Source organism: Numida meleagris, unplaced genomic scaffold (genome assembly GCF_002078875.1).
Source record: "Numida meleagris isolate 19003 breed g44 Domestic line unplaced genomic scaffold, NumMel1.0 unplaced_Scaffold310, whole genome shotgun sequence".
Lineage (NCBI taxonomy): Eukaryota > Metazoa > Chordata > Aves > Galliformes > Numididae > Numida > Numida meleagris.
In genome coordinates this window covers 9,246-31,657 of record NW_018364547.1, presented here as the reverse complement: position 1 = coordinate 31,657, position 22,412 = coordinate 9,246, and the positions used below count along the sequence as shown (strand labels likewise).

General features: G+C 42.0%; 1 protein-coding gene across 1 annotated transcript; it reads right to left on the bottom strand.

Annotated features, from left to right (window-relative positions):
- Nucleotides 1-285: 285 nt before the first annotated feature.
- LOC110391159 (Ig heavy chain Mem5-like) lies at nucleotides 286-22,404 on the bottom strand. Its single transcript, XM_021382904.1, has 8 exons — nucleotides 21,932-22,404; nucleotides 21,296-21,597; nucleotides 11,823-11,845; nucleotides 7,655-7,710; nucleotides 2,601-2,885; nucleotides 1,920-1,982; nucleotides 1,441-1,557; nucleotides 286-879 (listed from the first exon to the last, which is right to left on the bottom strand). The coding sequence occupies exons 1-7, from the start codon at nucleotides 22,368-22,370 to the stop codon at nucleotides 1,442-1,444; spliced, it is 1,284 nt and encodes a 427-aa protein (XP_021238579.1). The 5' UTR covers nucleotides 22,371-22,404; the 3' UTR covers nucleotides 286-879; nucleotide 1,441.
- Between the last annotated feature and the right edge of the window lie 8 nt (nucleotides 22,405-22,412).

Sequence of the window (22,412 nt, the reverse complement as noted above, 5' to 3'; positions counted from 1 at the left end):
CTCTTTTTGATGTGATCCAGAATATCACACTGGGTTCTTTATAAAATCATCTAAAGGTAAAAAGAAAAATCATTCAATTCCCATTGGTCTGGCCCTCCTGAAGCTTTTTAACGTGCCAAAGAACGCTTTTGCTTCTCAGTACAAATCCTAGGAAACACAAATTCAGTCAACAGGAAATCCAGGTTATCAAAGCTGCAATTCTGATCTCACTTGTCATTGGAACAACTAGATTTTAGCAATCTCCCTTCCAAATTCAGAAGAATAAACACAGCACAAACTACAGCATTTTGGCATACTAAAACTTTATTTGGGTAATTACTACAGTAACTTAAAACGGAGGTGTTGTACACTCTGCAGAAGTGACATAAGTTAAATAAAGAAATGCAAATAAAACTGTTACTATGGTTGAACACTATCTGGCTGCAGTGAATCACTTCAGGTCCAACACAGATCTCCTCATCTATACTAGAAAAAGGTTGCTATTGAAGCTATCTAAAAAGCAATAAGACCATTAGTAGCCTTTCCTGAATTGTCTCAGCAGTAAAATCTTGGTTCTACGGAGTAATGCAACATTCCTGTAAAAGACGTTTTTAAATAGTCATATACCTATGGTGAGTCTCTGATTTTAAAAACTATCAATGCTGGTGGCATGCTTCTATGCAAAGGATAAAGGAGTGGGAAAAACAATTCCTACTTAGCAAAGGAATGAAGAAAAATATACTCTCCTCAGTTGATAGAGAACAAGAAACAGCAAAATTGGGTACAACTCTAACAATTACATAACTGTCTAGGCAGGTTTTCCACCCCTGAAATTCATACTGCTGGTAAATGCTCTGTCCTACTGTTCTTCACATTTCTGCTGCCTTGTTTCTCCATTGCCTGGAAGAACAAAGTATGATTTAAGCTATATTTAATGTAATACATTTAAAACATATACTTCTCCACTGTTTGCTGTTAGGTCAAGACAGGAATCCTTACAAGCCTCAGTCTGGACTACTTTTTATTACTCTGGGAACATTAATTTTAAAATTCTTCCTCCTCCTCTCTTTCCTGCCACCCCCTCACACATTTTTGTTTTGGGATTCATCCTTTTGAATCCTTACTCATCTTGGTTGTTCTCCAAGCCTCAGGTTCTGCCATTTGAGTCAGTCAATTAAATATTTTGTAGGCATTTGTGATAAAACCTGAGGTGCTTGGGCAAAGTAAGCTTGCTGCAAAGCACACTTGGAGACCAGCAACCAAAACTGAGCATTGAGCACATAAAAAGTCTAGTTTTGCTTGTTTGTTTCCAGCAACAGGCAACATATATTTTCTTAATGGAAATAGAAGTAGACGAACAGGTATTGCTCCTTGTGTGGTTCAAGAAGTACACAAAGCCAAGTGGTCATTTCAGACACATAATTCTACTATTTCCACAGACCAAGCGATGTGTTTCCTTACCTCAGAAAAGAATCAACTTGATACTCATCACTGTATTGAAGGCAATACTTTTTGCCAGCAGTACTCTCAAACCCAGCACAGCCATGGACAACATGTTCACTTTCTCCATTTTGATACCTGTTTAGTGAGAGAGAAAAGAGTGGAGAGAAAGGTCATATTCTAGAGTGGGAGGTTGTGATATGGGTATAAAAGTGGGAAAAAAAAACACTGTTAATAGTGTCAGAGAGAGAAATGGCAGTAAAGATAAGAGAGAAACATCATAAGGACAAAGGAAGGAGACAATTCTCTTGACTGGATTTTGCCTCTTGTTGCTTATTTTCTATAGGAAAACTTGTCTGTTCCCAGTTACACTGAAAAAAAAGCAGGTTGTGTTTGATGAATGCATGGTATTCTGATTCCTCTACCCCTGAAAAAATACATTTCCATGCTTTTATCCCCAACATAGTAACAGATTTTCACAAATCCTTTAGGTAACTAACCTTCTGCAGAGGTGTCTGTGGTGTTGCAAATATTTGCTGGTTTTATTTCTTCAGCTTTCATTTCTGCAGCACAGAAAAAGAAAGGCATAATAAACAAAATCCAAATTGTAAGAAGAATTAAAGAAAGTGTCCATCTGACTTCTCCCACAGTAATATGTGAGTGGGAAAGCCCGAGGTTCAGCTGACAAGTCACAAATATTAATTTGAGGAGAACAATTCTCAGTGCCATTGCAGGAAAGAGAGGAAATCTTGAGCTGGTTTGTTTTCACCTTTTTGAACAAGCTTCACATTAGAAGAAAAAAATATTTACCAAAAGTATAAAAAGTGGTTTAAGAAAACAATAAAAACACTTCTACTTTTAGAAAGGCTATTTCCTACCATTTTCTTGGTAGGAGGTTTATGCTGTATCATTCAGTCATAAGTAAATATGAATTCAAAAAAGTTTGTGTGGTGTTTTATTTTTTTCTTTTTCAAAGAACTTTAGGTTCTTAAATTGTAAAGAGCTAAGACCACTTGCTTAAGTTGTTTTTAAATATCTTTCAGCTCTACCTGCTTCAGTACCTAGAGTTCTTTCACATTTCTGCTGGGCATGCAGGGGGCATCCTTATTAGCAGGAAGACTAGCAAGTGTTGGAAGACACTGCCTCCAGAAATGAGTTGTAATTGTACCATAGAATTGTACCTGGTGATGTTGAGTTGGCTGTAAAATTGCCATTGCTTAACCTGGCCGTGCACGTCACCTCTGTTTTTTTTGTCACATTGACCACTTTAATAGTATTATACATCCCATTTGATGTCACAATGGGTGCTTTTGGTTCATATACAACTTCATTAGAGGACATCTCCAAACTGATTTTCTTTTCATAAAAATTCCTTGCCAAACAAGCTGCTTTCGCAGTGCCGCCATCTTCTTTGAGTTTCTTTGATTTCATCACAATGACTTCTGGAACAGAATCTCTCTGACTGCCTGTTAAAAAAAATAAAAATTAAAGAATTAAAAAGAAAGCATTCTATGGATGTGATTTGATTTTATTGCAATCTTGCCAGACAGTTCAATCACCTGCTGTTCAGGTGCTCTCCAACACTGACTAACAGTCTTTCTTTTGTTTTTATTTTTTTCTTTCTGGTTATTCCAAAAGAGCAGGTAAAATACAGAAAGAATGTACAAGAGTAATTTTTCAAAGGAGCATTAATTCCACTTCCTTTTCCTAGAACTAATGCCTATATGTGAGTTCTTTATTTGATAAGGCACCTGAAAATGAGAACTTGTAAGGATTCAGCTCCAAGGGTCAAATTATTCTGCTTTCTCAACAATCTAATTCCTAAAAATAAAAGATCAAGGACAGTTTTGTATATTCATGAGACATGTGGGATCAACTGCTTTTCCTTTACTCTCTTGCACCTCCCCCAAGTCTTCTGATGTTGCTATAAAGTCTAACCATAGCAAAAGTGTTAAGGCAAAGAGAGAAGTCAGTTTGTTGCATCACTACTGTGCAAGATTACTCCAGTGATGAGTGGCATTACTTGCAGAAATGAAGTGCTGCTGCTAGAAAGGAGGATAAGGCTGATCTTTTTGTTAATAAATGATCATATACAGGAACGCTTTTTGTCTCCAAGAAGACAAATTAGGAGAGAAGCAATCAGGAGCCTCTGAATTGCTTATTTCCACTTCTCCTGGAATAAGGTCAAATATTTTGAATTGTGGGAGAGATTTTCCCCACAAAATGTTACAGACATGTAAATCATTCCAATCCAGTCCACAGATACTGAAAAGATAGTAGGTTTGGTAATTGGTTTAACGAAAACTCCTGTGCTGTGCCCTGTGCTATACCGCTAGTCACACAACTCCAGGGGCAGTCAGAAGTACAATGTAGATATAGTATGGCAAATAACAAACTGATTTGAAGGGCAGAACAGCCTGAGGCCCATAAACTTGATGCCTATGGACAAATGCTTTTACAGTATTCCTTACATTCATTTGCTAATTTCAGTAGTACTTCTTTAGGATTAAGATATTAACAAAAATAAATTCCCTAGAGCAGGAGTTTTTAAAGGACCTAAGAGGTGGTGACAGGATTCACAGGATTTGGTATCCCAGCTCTCCTGCATCTTTCAGTAGAGTTGCTCTGGAACTGTCTGATGTATTTTTTTAGCTTTGAAACCATCTGGGAGTTGAATTCTGAATTTAAAAAACAAACATGAATACCAAAGATTTGACAACTACAAAAGCCTGAATTTCAACCATACTGCAGCTGCCTTCTCTGGGAATTTCTTATAAGACATAGAAGCTACGAAATAAGATTGATTAAATTTGAAGAGGACATCTTTTCAAGAAGCATATGGTCTCTCAAAATAATTTACCAGCCAATTACAATCATGATTTTTAAAAACAAAATATCTCTGCCTTCAGGTTATACATGAAGTGACTAGGGTTATTCCACCTACCAATGTCAGGACAAGATTAGGAAAGTAAATCAAAATGAAAACATGAAACTGAAGGGATTTTTCTAGTATTCCTTCTTGCCAAAATGACCTCAGCTTATCATACTTTTATTAAAAAAAAAAAAAAAAAAGGATTTATATAGAATAGAATATGTTCAATTTGACAAGAGCCCGCTGATTGCTAAAGAGAGGTGCATTAGACTCCCCATTCTATGTGGCATCGGTGTTGTATTCTACTCAAAAGTTCCCTCAGATCCGACATTTTGTACATTACATTTATCTTTGCAAGTTCTTGAACAGGCACTCTGAATTTACTCTTTCTTACTCTACTCACAACCCCAAAAAGTGCAAGCTGAACAATACTCTGACATAACATCATGGGTTGTCTCTGCTAATGAGAACAAGCACAACTCCATGTTTGTAAAAGCCTAGAGAAAACAGGTTCCCAAATTCACATCTTCCTTGACTTCCTTGGACCTATGTAGTTTAACCCAAACTCTAAACCATTTAGTAAGATTTAACTAACAGATTAAACTTCTTTTAATTCTTTTGTGTAATATTATCCATTTCCCCAATTACTGCTGCCTTTCTAACCCTGAGAGAATTTAAATTCTTAGGATCTTATATATCATCTTCCACAGAGTCTTTCATTCCCTTCAAACTGCTCAGCCATGGGTGTAAAACCTAATAATGACTATTAAAAGCTTATGAAAATGCCAAATGGTAGATCACAGAATCACCAAGGTTGGAAAAGACCTCTAAGATCATCCAGTCCAACCATCCACCTATCACCAATATTGCCCACTAAACCATGTCCCTCAGTACAACATCTAAACGTTTCTTCAACACCTTCAGGGATGGTGACTCAGTCACCTCCCTGGGCAGCCCCTTCCACCGCCTGAACAATCTCTCAGAGAAGTATTCCATTATGTCCAACCTGAACCTCCCTTGGCACAACTTGAGGCCATTCCCTCTAGTTCTACAGCTAGTTAAATGGGAGAAGAGGCCAACCCCCAGCTCACTACAACCTCCTTTCAGGTAGTTATAGAAAGTGATAAGGTTACCCCTGAGCCTCCTCTTCTCCAGACTGAACAATCCCAGCTCCCTCAGCTGCCCTTCATAAGGCCTGTGCTCCAGACCCCTCAACAGCTCTGCCCTTCTCTGGACACACTCCCCAAAAAATTCAGCATGGGCTTGTCCTTGTGGATTGCCAGATTCTTTGGCAATTCCCATGAAAGTGAATCAGAATATTTTTTATACTTAAACTGTCTAATTGCATATCAAAGGATTATGCATAGAAATCCTAATGTCTAATTAATGACTTGCAGCATGAGGAAGTCTATACTTGAATTTTAGGAGGAAGAAGAGAAGAAAAAGCTGAAATCCAAACAGTAACAGCTCAGAAAAGGTTAATGCATCAAGAATACCTACTTGGCTCCACAGTCAGTTGAGTCCCCTTCCCGAAGGTTAGACCAGCAGTTTCACACAGTTACAATGTGTAAATCAAAAAAGGCTTGTTTTGTTATTCTTCCTCATACATTTCCCTTCCAGGTGTAACTTGCTTTTGCCAGCTACTGTTAGCCCTGTGCGTTTTTTTGCTGTCTGAGAAGATATTTAAAGTCCTTTCATGTTTTCTAATCTCCAGTATTTCCAAGCAACCACTATACAAGGCATAACTGACTGGGTAAGATTCTCAGCAAGAACAAATATGCACTGTGCAATTATTGTTAGCAAAGCTGAATTATTTCTTTATCAAGCCCAGCAGTCTCAACAGAGCCCAATTATTTTGCATTACCTGAAAATACATATCTGAATTCCTTGCATTTTTTTCTTTGGTGGGTAATTTTTATATTACATTCTGGATGAGATATTTTATTAGTACAAAAAGACGTAATTTTTTTCTTTAATCTTACAAAGACATAGAAATAGTTATATATTTCATAATGATGTGGGCCTTATTTTTCTTAACAAAAGTTTTATCTAGAATAAGCAAAACCAAAGGCAAAATCCTTATGGGTCCTTAAGTGAGCCTTCAAGAGGAGAATATGCCTGGAGAATACTACAGTGGATAACAGAGCGTGTTTTCTACATAATTTTGTGTTTGGGGATTCTCAGAAGATTCAGATAACCAAATTTGTCTGTACTTAGCACATTTAAATGCTTGTTAGTATCACCGAAAGAAACCTAAAATGATCAATAAAAGGATCAGGTTGCAGAATTCTAGAAATTTTGGCTTCGACATATGAAGTATTTCAGCAGACACTTGAGTGACTTAGATGCTTAAGACCCATTAACTTTTACTGTCAAACATTTTATCCTAAAGTCTTTCTGCAGCTTTTCATCCCACCCTCAGCAAAAAAAAAAAAAGAGCATTGAACATAGAGAGGCAAAAAAGAGTAAGAATGACTTAAAGCATTTCAGGGGAGAGGAGAAAAGCAGGCAAGCATATTTCATTTGTCAAATGAATTGTACTCTAACTCACATAGATCTTGCTGGAGTCAATGATTCACATGCTGCCTTCAGGTAACTAGAAACAAATCGTTTTTTTGTTTGTTTGTTTGTTTGTTTTGCCAGCAGAACCAACACTCTGAAAAGTCTACATTTTGGAGAACAATTTTTGTCCTTTTTTCTAGAAAACAAGAGCCATTGCACAGCATTTGCCAGTATAAGAGGTCATAGGAATTTGCCTAAACTTTTTTGAAGTAAGTTGATGTTAGAATAATAGAATCTGGTCCTACAGTGACAGCTGAGTTTTTGTTCCTTCAGAGTAATAAATTTATATTTTTTTGTTCCTTTGGAATTGGGAGTGTGATCCAATTGTTTCAAAATAGATTTTATCCCACAGACATGGACAGATATGAATCACCACCTATGAGAGCCCCAAAACTATCTTACCATACAAGAGAGCTAAGGATGTATCTCAAACTTTCTGTCCATTCTCGGATCTTTGCTGTGTTATGCACTTTTACTCAAAAGGAGTCAGTGAAAATTCACTGAAGTACTGATGAGGATAGGACACCTCACAATAAAGTTGGAACAGAATGCTACTGAGACATGCTAATTTTAAGGATTGCGGGTCGGGTGTTTGGGGGTCATGGAGTAAAAGTGATATACAGAAGTAGCACAGCTGTTCCTGTGAAGCCTTCCTAAGCAGATTCAAGCTGAGGAATCAGTCTGGAGCACAGGCTAGAAAGCGTTCACACCAGGAATTACTACAGTAGAAAATTCTTACAATGAACACGAAATACTGAATCCCTTTAACACGATTTTACAAGTAAAAATAAAGGTACTTACTTGGTTCAACTGTGAGAGTGGTTCCACTTCCAAATACGAGCTTATCTGTTCTCACACTGAGAATACCCAGTCAAATAAATAACTCTTTCCTTGCTGCACTCAGAAGTTGTTTTTTTTAACAAAAAAGATGAAAATCCAGATGCTTGTCTTATTCACCCATGCATACAATTCCATTAGGGTATTTAGAGCTACATTTTCTTCTGAACCTGGAAGGAAGAAAACAATAATGATGTCAAATATCTTCATCAAGTACCGAATTCCCAAGTACTACTTTTCTCCCTTCTGTAAAAACTCCATCAGCTCAATATGTTCAGGATAAATCAATATACAAAAAGAATGTTAGATTTATCTCCTGAGGTATTTCAGGCTCTTATATTCTTCCTTCCCCAAAAACCATAATACCTATTTTCCACCTTTGGGTTTTTGTACAGGGCCCTATGTTGTTTACACCATTGTGATACTCCAGCCCCCAAACACGGTGATATACTTCATTACAAAAAGTATGTCTTCCTTTGTTATGACTACACAGAATTTTGGACTATGCAGACAGTCACATGACTTCTTGAGTGGTTTCTGTCTTACACACCACATGAAGAAATATGGTATAGCTTTCAATGAACTGTCTAGCATTGGATAAAGAAGGTTGAAATTTAAGTGGAATCTTTGGGATTTCATAACGTTTCAGAAAATCTCATGGAGTTAAGCTTATTAGAAAGCAGGAAAAAAAACATATTTTCAATGCTATGTCAAAGAATTTATGAAAATTCTAAGCTGCAGAAAGTTGTCTATTTTTTCACCTTTTTCAGTGCTCAGGAGGGTGAGGAATGTGCCTGATATTGGTACTTAGAGTTGGTGTCTGGGGGTCATTTGACCTTAGGAGGTCTTAATACTGTTTCAGATAAGACGAGAAAGTAGGGAAAATGATTGCACTTTGTTAGGTAGAGATACTGTACCCATGAGAGCAGCTATCATAGAGTAAAGGGTGTAGTAATTGGATCAAATCCTTCAGAATGATCAAGCTGTGTACCATTAACACTGTCTGGACATATAAAATTATATATAATATAATAAGTAGAGGAAGACACGCTGTGTGTGAGAGTACCTGTCTTTGGTGGACTGATCTAAAACCATACGGCACTTTATTTGGCAACTGTTCATCTATAAATCAGAGCTGTGGAGATTAGGTGCTTTTTTACTGTTGTCTAGGATGTTATAGAAAGAAAAAATGAAAGTCCCTTCTGAAGCTGTATTTCAATGCAAGAGTACACTATCGTAAACATGAGACAACAGACAAAGTAATATTTAAGCAACATAGTAACTTCTTGGTATATACAGAGGGATTTCTGAGAATATTCTTTCACTGCAGAAAAGGATACAAGAGCAAAGTCTGAAATACCAACACTTTTCTTACTGTGAGATAAAATTTAAAACTAGCTTACCCAATACTAACAACATCCTGCTCCTCCACCCAAAATATAGGGTCAAAAAATTGGTGTGGACAGACACAGATAGAGTAACAAGGAAAGGTGTCAGTGCTGTTCTCAAACAGTTGTTGAGCTAAGGAAAAGAAAAAAGGAAAAAAAAAACCTGCATGTTTGTGAAACAATAGGTTAAAACTGAAGATGTCAAAGCCAGTGACACCATGTGGGAGGATATAAAACTTTCAATTTTATTGTCTAAAAATTGGAATTGACAGCTGGCACTGGGAGTTAACTAGGGTTAAAAACTAAAAGAATCTCTTGCTGTTGACAATAGAATAAAAAGGTACAAGAAACCGACAGCTGGAAATGGACCCAACCAGTGAAACAGCCCATTCTGCTGTGCTAGGTCAGCTAGATAAACTCCCTGATCCACTCTTAGGAAATCATCAGACTTGCTGTGTTGAAATAAAGAAGAATGACCATAAATCAGCAGAGAATCACAGCTTAAGCAAGAGTGTGACTCAGTCAGCATGGTTATCTTGCACTGGGTTTGAACAAAGGCAGGACCCGAGCGACTTGCTTATCTGGCAAGCGCTGGACAGATCGAAGATGTGTGGAGTAACATGTCACCTAAGGCCTGGCAATTATAGGACTATAGCAACTGAGTGATGTCTGGGGCAGAGGCCTCACAGCCCAGTGTTTCAGTGAAGATTTCAGTAAAGCCAAGATAACAACCCCACCTCTCTACCAAATTTTGGCCTCAAATCCCCATTAATTAAAAACACAACAAAACTCGTTAAGATGCCTGTCAGCACACATGATTCAGTCTCACATCATTAACAGCATAAATCTGGCCCTTTGCCAGTGCTTCATTGACAGGAGACACTCAATTGACTTGGGTTGACTAATAGGTATGACACATCCTCTTTTCCCTATTAGCATGAATATCTCTTGATGCTAAGACATTATGCCTCCTTACTTTGTGGATGATATCCATGTGAATTAATTGTGGGTTAACCCATAATTAGTAGCACTAACAAAGCTAGTTAATTTATTGTGAATATAGTGGAAATCTTTACTGATAACCTGATGAGAGCATTGAGTGCACCCTCAGTAAGTTTGCAGATGACACCAAGTTGGCAGGAAGTGTAGATCCGCCTGAGGGGAGCAAGGCCCTACAGAGGGATTTGGACAGGCTGCATTGTTGGGCTGAAGCCAGTGGGATGAGGTTCAACAAGACTGAGCACCGGGTCCTGCACTTTGGCCACAAGAATCCCAGGCAACACTACAGGCTTGGGGCAGAGTGGCTGGAAGACTGTGTAGAGGAAACGGACCTGGGTGTACTGGTCCATGCTTGGCTTAGCATGAGCCAGCAGTGTGCCCAGGTGGACAAGAAGGCCAATGGCATCCTGGCTTGCATCAGAAATAGTGTTGCCAGCAGGAGCAGGGAAGTAATTGTCCCTCTGTACTCAGCTCTGGTGAGGCCACACCTCGAGTACTGTGTTCAGTTTTGGGCCCCTCACTGCAAGAAAGACATCGATGTCCTGGAGTGTGTCCAGAGAAGGGCAACAAAGCTGGTGAGGGGTCTGGAGCACAGGCCTTATGAGGAGCAGCTGAGAGAGCTGGGATTTTTCCGTCTGGAGAAGAGGAGGCTCAGGGGTGACCTTACTGCTCTCTATAACTACCTGAAGGGAGGTTGTAGTGAGCTGGAGGTCAGCCTCTTCTCTCTTGTAACTAGTGATAGGATGAGAGGGAATGGCCTCAAGTTGCGCCAGGGGAGATTCAGGCGGGACATTAGGAAGTGCTACTTCTCTGAAAGAGTGTTCAGGCGCTGGAATGGGCTGCCCAGGGAGGTGGTGGAGTCACTGAGCCTGGAGGTGTTCAAGGAACATTTAGATGTTGTGTTTAGAGACATGGTTTAGTGAGAACTATTGGTGATATGTGGACGGTTGGACCGGATGATCTTGTAGGTCTTTTCCAGCCTTGGTGATTCTATGATTCTATGTTCAGTGGCAATTCCAAGTATGTTATCTGTTGCCTCAATAAATGATATATTTTTGACTATATGAACCTGTTTTGGTGGAAGTCCTGGAAGGAGTCTCTCAGGCAACCATTTGTGAAATTGTTTCATTGAAAATCCTTGAGAGGCCCCTGACAGGCAAACACTGAATCTGATAAGTGGCTATACCCACAATCCTTTCAATATAAACCATTGACCGAGTCTAGGACCAAGACTGGACATAGTTGCAACTAGACTTGTCTCTGAGAAGTAGTTTAAAAAGCAAGGGGATCCTTCCTGAACATTATCACTCAATGGGAGGGCTTCCCCAATTAGCCACATGTCAGTTTCGTACACTTAATGCAATATCAAATCACACTGGTGCTTTTCAGAGGATTTCTTAAAACTTTGTAATGATGAATACTTTATCTCCCCCTCTTCTATGGTGTCTCTGAGGGCTTAAAGGAATGCAGTTTATTTATACTTCTTCTGACAGCAAGGGAAGTAAATGAAGGTGGTATCCTGCGAGTGGGAAACTTGTAGAATGATCCTTGAAATGGCCTTCATGGTAGAAAGAAGAAAGATTGAGATTGCAGCTATTAAGACCAGAGTTAGGGTGCCAGAGTGTTCCAGCCTATAGAAAATGTGTGGTGGCTGAAGATCCACATCATCAAAGGAGCTATATAAGGAGAGCAACAGAAATGAAAACAGATTGATTTAACCTCTGAGATCCTGCAGTTTCAGCAGCCCAACTCCCCATTCCTGACAAAGCTGAGACAAATTGTCTGTGTTAATCAGGTTGGGAAAATGAAACTCCCACAGTGAGAGCTGAGACCTTGTGACTTCTGGCATCAGGAAGAATGCTCTTGCTCCACCTGAGGATTTGTAAATACAGAACTGTCTGTTGACAGAACTACAGAACTGTCTGTATGGCTATTTGCACTGTCATAGCAAACAAGGAACTAGGAGCTCTGTGAAATGAGGTGTTTGCACCCATTGATCATGAGCCACACTGGAGCACCAGAAAAAGTGGTGAGTGTTAGTATTGAGAAGCTCCCTGCTCGAGGGTATCCAACAACTTGATCTGTCATCTAGGATGGCTTATAGCTTGCCAAAGTCTCATATCTGGGACATATAAAATCTCATATCTGGGACATATAAAACTATATAAAACTCATTAGACCTACACACCACTGCTGGTGAACTAATGAACTTGACAGGAGAGTCCTGGAAACCACCAAGGATGAGTGCATTGCCTTGGTTGTTGTGACCAAGGACATGGGGACCAGGCAGGTTTCTATTTCCTCTTATTGGTGTGGGAGGAGGAGGTGAGAAGGAGGATGGGATGGATCACTGTTCAGTGGCATTGGCAATGGAGACTTGGTTACTAAGGCCATCAGACCCATTTGAGAACTGAAGACTTTGTGGAAGAGATGGGATCCACCTGACTAACTGGGCAAAAAACTTCCTTGCCAACAGACCAACCAACCTGAGGCAAAGGAAAGTCTTCATACAATTTCTAGGAAGTCAGCATGACTAGGTGCTGAAGTGCTCGTGCAACAGTGTATGCAAACCCAGGAAGAAACATGATAAATTTAAGCTCAGTTTGTAGTAGCAAGTCTATGATCATGGAGATAGGGTGGAATAGTTCACATGACTCAACAACAGAAAAGCATCTTGAAGTCTAGGTTTGGGTGTTCAAGAAACATTTAGATAAAGCGTTGAGAGACATAGTTTAGTGGGGTTATTGGTGGTAGGTGGATGGTTGGACTGGATGATCTTGTAGGTCTTTTCCAACCTAGCTAATTCGATGATTCTATGATTCTATGATTCTATGATTCTATCTAGCATGGCCCAGCTTTTCCTTCACGGCCTGGTTGTAAAGCTATTAGATCACAGAGGTTTGATAGCTTGCAGAAGTACTGCAGGGAATGGAGACAGGCCCTTTAGCAAAGATACACTGGAAAGGCAAGGAAGGAGAATTGCTCTTTCCATGAGAGTATCTGAAATGCATGCTATTCTGCTTTGGAGCATGCAGTGAACCTGCTGATAGCATGTGTGTTGGGATTAGAGAGCAGATCAGTATGGGTGACATGGTGGACAGCAATGACAGACCACACAAATTGGAAGAAGTAGATGAGGCCTTCTTCAGACAACAGAAAAAAGCCTCTAGATCACCAGCCCTGGTCCTTATGGTGGGCACTCCATGTCAAATATCTGCTGGAGGGGCAGCACAGTGAGACCAAAGTAATCCAGTACTTTTTCTAGACTTTACCAATGAAATCATACTGAAACAAGAGATCACAGAGATGGACCTCCTACTTGTAAATGAGAAAGAATCAGCAGTAGATGTGAAGGTCAGGAGCAGGTTCAGCTGCGGTGATCATGTAGTGTTTGAGTTCAGTATCCAGGGAAGAGGGAGAAATGCAAAAAGCAGAATCACAGCCCCAGGATTTAGGAGAGCAGAGTTTATCATCTTCAAGGATGTGCTTGTAAGATCCCATGAGTTATGGTCCTGGACAGAGGAGAAATCTAGGAGATCTGCTTAATTATCAGAGATAAGGAATGGTTTATCTTGACAAAACATAAAGCAAAGGTAGCAGGAGGCCAAAATGATGAACCAAGGGGCTCCTGAACAAACTCAGATATGGTAAGGGAATGTGCAAGAGTTGAAAACAGAGGCAGGCGATCTGGGAGGGATATAGAGACACTGTCTGATCATGCAGGGTTAGGGCTGGAAAAGTCAAAGCCCATCTGGAATTGATTCTGGTAGAGCATGTGAAGGGCAACAAAGAAGTTTATACTCTGAAAATAATGCCTCCTATTTTAGCGTGTTGGTCAGAGGTGGATGTTGGTGGTATGGCAGTAGAGGTTGAACCTTCCCTACAATATTCCATTACAATTTGTTGCTATGCGACAGATGGCAGCAGAGGACAGCCTGACAAAACGGTGTCTGAGATGGAAGTGCATATGAAGCAAAAGAATGGAACTGAATCCCTCCATGTGGAAAAAACTGACATCTAGATGTCTGTTTGGAATGAAGCTTGTTTGTCATGTCACTGTTGCCACTGCTGACATGCACCACTGTGCTCACATTCACTGTTTAGTCTCCATAAATGTTCAGCAAGTGTCAATGAATGTCAGTGGTGCAATTTTCTACTGCCATACCACCAATATCTGACTCTGATGTCATAGGTCAACATAATAAAATAGAAGGCATTACTTTCAGAGCAGTCTTTGTACAAAGGAGCTGCATGTGATTCAAAGTCCTCCTTCTTATGTCAGGTAGATGGGAGATTATTTTTAGGAAGTATTCTTTGTAATCTCTTGTTAGCACTCTTCTTCATGCGTCTGCTTCTGGCCATTGTTCAGTATGGACCTAAATACGGATCTTTGCTTCTATCAAAAAAGAGAGTCAACAAATCTTACCTATCCTGTGCTCTGAGAATACAATGATGAAGTTAAGTGGAAACATCTAAAATACTGTAGATATATCCCTAACCACCCAACTTGAGCTGACAGGCACACATCCAAAATCATATCATATCAAAGACTGGATATTGAACGTTAGGGAAACTGGCCTTGTGTAGAGAAGTCTTTCTGTTGAATCTTGCTGGGAATTAAATTTGTGTTTATGCCTACAGTTGTCTGAAGAAAAAGAGACTGCAGGGCATTATGTTTCAGCCTTTGAGAGAAGTCAGTGAGTAAGCCGATTTGTGTGCAGTAATTCAGTCTTTTTCAGTCACAGTGGTACGTAATCCACAGTAGTAGAGAGTTCTACAAAAACATTAAGAAAAAAAAATTATTTACTTCACAGCCAGGTGGTTTCCTCTTTCATGTCCTTTGAAGGGATGAATTTTTTTTTCATCTTTCTCTCTACTGTTGTACTTTTTAATAATCTAAAGCTGTTGCAGACAGGTTGTTAGGTTGTTATACACTAAAAACTATCAGTATTGCTTTATTTTGGGGGGGGGGCAGAAATATTAATTTATAACTATAAAGTCCATATTTGTCAAAAAGGAATGTTGTTTGGGGGTGTTAGAACTGTTCTTACCTGAGGGACCTTATTTCTCATTTGTCTTATAACAAATATCAGGGAAGTTAGGATGTAACACATTAAAGAACACTGGGGGACCAGTTACACCAATTCTATTAATTTTCAATTTTATTTTATTCTATATTTCCTAAGCATTTCTGGACCTTAAAGTATTTATGTTTCATACAAAATCAAAAAGAGTCCATATTGTGATTGTTACAGAACAAGGAAGGGATGTCATCCAGAGGGACCTGCATCAACTAGAAAGGCTCTTGTGAACCTAGTGAGGTTCAACAAAGCAAAGTGCAAGGTTTTGCACTTGGGTTGAGGAAATCCCAGATATATCCCTGGAGGTGTTCAAGGCCAGGATGGATGGGGCCCTGGGCAATCTGATCTAGTATTTGATCTAGCATCTGGCAACCCTGCCTCTGGCAGCGGGGTTGGAACTTGATGATCCTTGAGGTCCCTTCCAACCCAAGCCATTCTATGATTCTATGATACTCACATTTTTTTCAAGAGTTATTCTGGTTTAGCTGATGGTGGTTTAATGGATTCTGTTTGTACGGATGTGCTAGATCAGTTTATTTACTAAGATATTTGATCAATATTTCTTGTTTGAGTGTCAACAATAATAAGGGTCTTTGGAGGTTGTTTTTGTTCTGTTTTTTTTACCTTTTCTTTTCAGTATCTCTGATACAGTGAACTAGATTTCTTGACTATTGAATTGGCTTCAGCTTGGACATTTTAACTACTTATATATACTTTTAGCTGAGTTTGAAAGTGGTGAACATCTAGTCATGGATTATTACAGTCAGCTTTTTTTTTTTTATCTGATTTTGGTTAGTGCCTATCTGGAATTGTGAAATAGTTTCTGAATCAACTCTAATTATTTCTAAGACACATGAGGAAATGGAAATATTTCAGCCTGTTCACAAATTTGCCTACTTCAATGCTATATTACTCAATTTGTTTATTAACATTATCGTAGTTACCAACTACAAAAGTGTATTTCTCATTTCTAATCACTATTTTTAATACCAGTGCTGCTGTTTTCTGTTGCTAAGATGTGCATGTTCATTGACTCCTCCTTTCATTGCATCAAATTAGTTCCTTCTTGCCTCATCTTTCCCCAAGAAGTGGCCAAATTTGCTGATGTGATACTTTCAGTCTCCTAAACTGTCCACAGGACAAAGAGAAGCTCTAAAGACCACTTGTGCCCATCCTACCCTCTTTGCTTGCTGCCAAATCATGCCAGAGCAGTGAGACTGACTCCTGCAAGCCACTTGCTTGAATCTGTTTGGTTTGCCACACTACAGACTGCTTCAGATAGGCTTTGGCTTTCCTAACTCTATTCTGCATGGTCAAAAAGAGTTTCTATATCTCTCCCAGATCACCTGACTCTGCTTTCACTTCTTGCACATTACCTTTCTATTTCTGAGTTTGTTCAGGAGCAACTTGTTCATCACTTCAGTCTCCTTTGCTCGACTTCCTGCTTTGTCACAATGAAATAGGATGTCCAGCTCCTCTAACACTTGTTTCAGGATGCAACATTTCAGAAAAGTGCTGGTTTGCTTGAGTCCCACCATGCTGCCCCTCCAGCAGATATTTGGCATGGTGCTAATCCCCCAAGAGGATCAAAATCGACATACGTGAGACTTCTTTCAGTTGTCTGAGGAAGGCTCTATCTATTTCTTATGGACTTCTATCTGTTCTAGCCCCCTACCACATTGCCCATGTTGATCTGCCTTCTAATCCTGACCTACATGCTATCAGCAAGTTCACTGTGTGTTCCAAAGCAGAACTGTATACATTTCTTACGGAAAGATCAGTTTCCCATCTCAACCATCCCAGTCTTTCCTAATGAGTCTGTGTGGGAATACGAGAAAGACCATGAGAAGCAAGGCTGAGAACCAAGGACATCTCCAGAAGAAGAGAAAAACAAAAGGAATGTCTCATGGCTCTGATTGGACAAGTGCTTGTACACACAGTTAAGAAGTGTTTGTGGAATGCCTTGTTGACATGTAACTGTGGATGGGAAAGTTGTAAAGGCGGATGGGAAAGCTGAGAATAGAAACTTGTGAATGTATATAAGTGTTGTGAGAACTTGTAATAAATGATTTGGATCGTGCACATCTGAGTCTATGCCTGGTTGCCACAAGTCTGCTTCTGTAGAATCACAGAATCACAGAATCATAGAATGGTTTGTGTTGGAAGGCAACTTAAAGATCACCTAGTGCCAAGTCCTGTGCTATGGGCAGGGATAACTTTCTACTATACCAAGTTGCTCAAAGCTGCATCCAGCCTTGAACAAACACTTGCAGGGATGCAGCATCCACAGCTTCACTGGGGAGCCTGTTCCAGTGCCTCAACACCCTTTGAGAAAAGAATTTATTCCTAATGTCTAATCTAAATGGACTCCCTTTCAGTTTAAACACCAATCTTCCTTGTCCTATCACTACAGTCCCTGTCAAGAATCTCATCTCTCCCACAGGCCCACTTTAAGCACTAGAAGGCCACAATAACATTTCCCTGGAGCCTTCTCTTCTCCAGTCTGAATAACTCCAGCTCTCTCAGCCTGTCTCCATAGGAGAAGTGTTCAGTCACTTCTGATCGCTGGATTTTCTCTGGATCTACTCCAAAAGGAAAATGTTGGAATAAATTGTTAGAATCATCTCCTTCCACCTGCTGGCTACACTTCTTTTAATGCATATCCTTCTTTTGATCCATCTCCTATAGCACTTCTTCAAGTTATCCCACCAAAGTTCCATGATCCAATAGCTCCAAGGCTGTGGAGGAAAAACCATACCATGCTAGACCAGAGGCCCAGTTAATGTACACTAGCTTACGGTTCACCATGCAGCATCTGAGGTTCCCAGAATAGCTCCTTTTGCATCATAAATTTTCTCAGCCCTTGAACTACACTTTCTTCCACTGAGTATTACTACATACTAGGGAAAGGTCTGTTTTCTGCACCTGCTGTTGCATGACACCATCTGATTCACGGCTGCTAGAAAGAAATACTGAGAATTCTGGATTCTCTATCAGCACTTCTTGGTCCACTGCTGTGGAACCAGTGTGAGTCTAGCACTACAGTGAAACACTGCAACATCCCCTCTCTTTGCTGTCTATATCTGCTGTGGGAATCTGTTGTGGGAGCTCTCTACTGTTCCCTTCAAGTGATTCTGGAAACCTACGTATGCATCACCCTCCCAATAAATCCATGTGGCCTCTGCTAGGACCAGAACACGCAGTGTGTGTGTATGCTGCTTCCACTCATGTTGCGCTGGACGATGACTCCACCACCCCCTCGCACTGCCATTTTCCTGACATGCTGTTCCCCAGCCACCTGCCCAGTGACTCCTGCAAGAGTACTGAGAACAAGCTGTGATTACTCCAAGAATACAAAAGGGTGAGAGCGAGCAATCCTGGAGGGCCACTGCAGTCGCCCTGGACCAGGGGGAGAACTTAACCCTTCTCTTTGAACCAAGCAGACAACAATGAGAGAGGAATACAGCAGGTACTGGCAATCAATCACTGGATCTGCAGTGTGAATCACTTGTGGGAGCTCTCCACTGTTTCCTCAAAGTGATTCTGGAAACCTCCATATTCATCACCCTCCCCACAGCTCTGTGCTCTAACCTCCAATCCCTCTCATAACACCCACCACCCGCTGGGCTGCAATCAGGCAAGAGGGAATTGGGCCAAACCAGGCCGTACCATGACACACAAAAATATCTGGAGGGCAAAAACGGGCCGTGTGGCTGTAGGAACCTCCCCGACCCTTGCTCCGGAGCCAATACTGCAAGAGTCTGCTGGGATACTGCTGGTACCAGGCCTCATAAATATAGGAAGCATTGTAGCTATAAGTACAAGGGCTGATCCACAAGTAATTCTGTCTATTTTACTACATTGGCACATGAGGACGGAGGAGGATGTTGGCATAAATGGCACTAGAGGTTGAACCGTCCCACCAGTACTCCATTACATATTGTAGATGTGCAACACATGGTAACAGAGGGGCAGTCTAACAGAATGGAGTCTGACATGGAAATGCGTATGAAGCAAAGCTGTGCAGTTGAATTGCTCCACGTGGAAAGAACTGCACCTCTGACATTCACTGACACCTGCAGAACATCTATGGAGAACAAACAGTGAACGTGAGCACAGTGAGGCAGTGAGTTTTGTGTTTCAGCAGTGGCAACACTGTCAGGAAAGACAAGCCACATTCCAGAAGGCCATGCTCATCTGTCACACCATGAAATGAAGTGTCTCAATCAGTTCATCCGTATGAATCAGTGGATTATGAACAGGAACCTGCGTACAGAGCTGAATATTGGATTTCATGCACTGAAAATGATGGTGCCAACATTGGAATATAGCAAATTTTGCACATGGTGGAACCTATGAAGTTTCACACACGAACAAAAAAGAACAGTGTAAGAAAGACTGTCAGGGAACAACTGAACCTGTTGTGGAGTGCTGACGTGAGAATTTCCTATCAAAGTTCAAGACACAGTCCTCCGTATTTAAAGTGATGTGCACTGCCATTTGGGATAGGAAAGGGAGATCTTTCTGGATTTACTAGAACCCAGACAGTCCATCAGTTTAGACCACTCAGCCTCGATGCTGACAACGCTGAAGGCTCAGACCTACAGAGTCAGGCCAGAGAAGAAGGCAACCATTCTCTTGCAACATCTTCATGCCACACACCATACCAGTTTGAAGACCATGGTACACACTGACAATTTTGGCTGAACAGTCCTTTCACAACCACCATATAGTCTGTATGTGGCACCTTTGGACTTCTATCTGTTTGGGCTGATAAAAGATGTACAGCGTGGGCAACATTTTCATGGTAACAATGCCAGCATAATAGCTGTGAAACTGTGTTTCACCTCACCTGGTGCAGGTATTTACAAGCATGAAATGAAGGATCTTCTTCATCACTGGTGAAAATGCATAGCTAAAGGTGTCGACTATGTTGAAAGATAATGTCCTGCAGTTCTGATTCTGCTCAATCAAATAGTGTTATTGTGCTCTTTTTAACTGTTGTACCTCCCATGGAATCCAATGGGAGACATCATTTTCAGAGTAACCTATGCAATTTGCAGGATCTCTGCCCTGCTCGCTGCAACACTACAGACCGTGGTAGTTTGATTACATCAGTCTGAAATGCACCTGAAACCAGAACAAAGCTATTCATTCCTTGCTTTGCTCACAGAGACAGAGGTAAAGTGCCTGTGCCTTTGCTGGAAGCAGGCATTGCTGTTGCTAAAAGTGCCCAAGTGCTTTTGAATACCCAGAGGAAGAAGGAAACAAAGAGCGGGTGCAGACGTGCTTCAGGTAGGAAGGTGGGCAGTGGCCAAGCTGATTTGGTGACTAGAAATATGCTGAATATAATCCTCAGGTCACAACACTGCTTTTGTGACTCAGGAGAATGAAAGGAGTGATGAAGTGAACAGAGACCTTGCAGAAAGGACAGGGTCATCTGTGGTGTACAGTGATGCTGTCATGGCTTTATAATTTTTGGTTATCAGTTTTCCACATCATAACACCATGCAGTGCACTGAGATGTAAAGAGTTAATGCTCCAGTTCCATGGATTGTCAGTAGAAGAGAAGGACTACATACCCCAGAGGATTTTGCGATGTTCTTTTCACATTTTCCATTCAGAGGGAAAGATAAAATTGTTCACAAATTACGAGACGCTCACTCTTTTCCCTTTCTGCTTGTCTCAGCACCGTCTTGCCCTCAGCCTAAGTAGTATAAGGCCTTCAATTTTCGGACACTCTCTCTCATTTTATTTGTTTTATTAGCTACAATTCTAATTATATTGTATGATATTGTATTACAGTGTGTTATGTTGCATTCCAATATCTCATTTAGTAAATTAGTTTGTTTCTCCTTAGATATTTGTTGCTGTCTTGTTTTAGGCCCATCTCCCTACCCTTACCCCTTTTTCCCTGTCCCCTTTCCAGGGGCGTGGGTCCGTGGGTCCCCCTGCCCCGTTAGTCATGGAACTGGGCCAAACCAGCACATAAACCATTGACAGATGGCCCCTCACTGTCCAGGAGTGGACCAGAGCCACTCCAGTGTCTGCCAGCCCTGCAGCTCCTGCAGCATTGGCTGTGCCCAGGAAGGAGTTTTTTGTTAAAGCCCTGCAGGATTTCCTGTTCCTGTGCGAACAGCACAGAAGTAGTGCGCTGAGTCCTGGGGGCGCAAGGCATTCAGGGACAGAAAAGACAGACCTTGGGAATTGTCTCGAGAAACTGTGGCTCGACCCTGCACCTCAGGGCTGTATCTAATACTGTATGAGCTGGAGCTGATGTAGGAAAGCCATTCAAGATGGCCACTGAGTGCCTGACGGTACCACAGCACAACATAATTTCCAAAGTTGAAGCCAGATCCCCGGCAGGAGAGCTGCACCACCTCCCCAGGTGCTCGCACACCTCCGCCAGACGCTTCCAGTGTCAACTGTGCACACACTCCTGTAGAAGGACAGCAACAGGAGACAGACAGTGTGCATGCACGGCAGCAGGACTTTCCCCAGCCACCCCGACGGCCACAGACCATAAACTCAGAGCTGTGAACCTCCTCTCTCCTGCCAAAGCCCCTGCCCACGGGCACTGCCCCAGCCGCCCTCCGCGGGGCTCAGCCACGGCCGCTCCCGCAGCATCCGTGTCCCCACACAGCCTCCCTGTCCCACGCACACCAGCCGCTCCCTGGCACTGAAGGCGAGCTCCAGGCCTCAGCGCGCCCGCGGGCCAGCAGCACGAGCCGCGCACAGCCCCGGCCTCGCTGCCCTCCGTGCCCGCCTCTCACCTGCCGGCCCCAAGGCCAAGGCCAGCAGCCACGGCCCCAGCCCGCCCGCCATCCTGCCCTGCCGCGCCGCTGCCGTCTGCCCGGGAGGCGGACAGGAGCAGAACGGGGCCGCGCTCCGGACGCCCCTCCTCGGGTCCTGGCGGGGCACCGCCCACCGCTCCGCTCCGCTCCGCCCGACCCGGCCCGTCCCCGTGGCACCGCAGCCCCTTCGGCGGAGGAGGGGGCGGGGAAGAGCGCGAGGCGGGGCGCGGATCAGCGCGGTGGTCAGAGGCGGAGCGCGGCGTCCCGGCACTCGGAGGCTCTGGGCGCTGCTCTGATGCACGCGCAGCCCTGCACGAGGGTTCGGGCCTGGGCCACGCACAGCACGGCTGCCCCCACGCTCGGGCTCTCGGCCCGCAGCGTCTCCTTGCACGTGCCTCCCCGAGCCCCGCACCGCCATTCCTCCATGGCCTCTGTTCCCTCCCCTGCCATGGCACCAGGA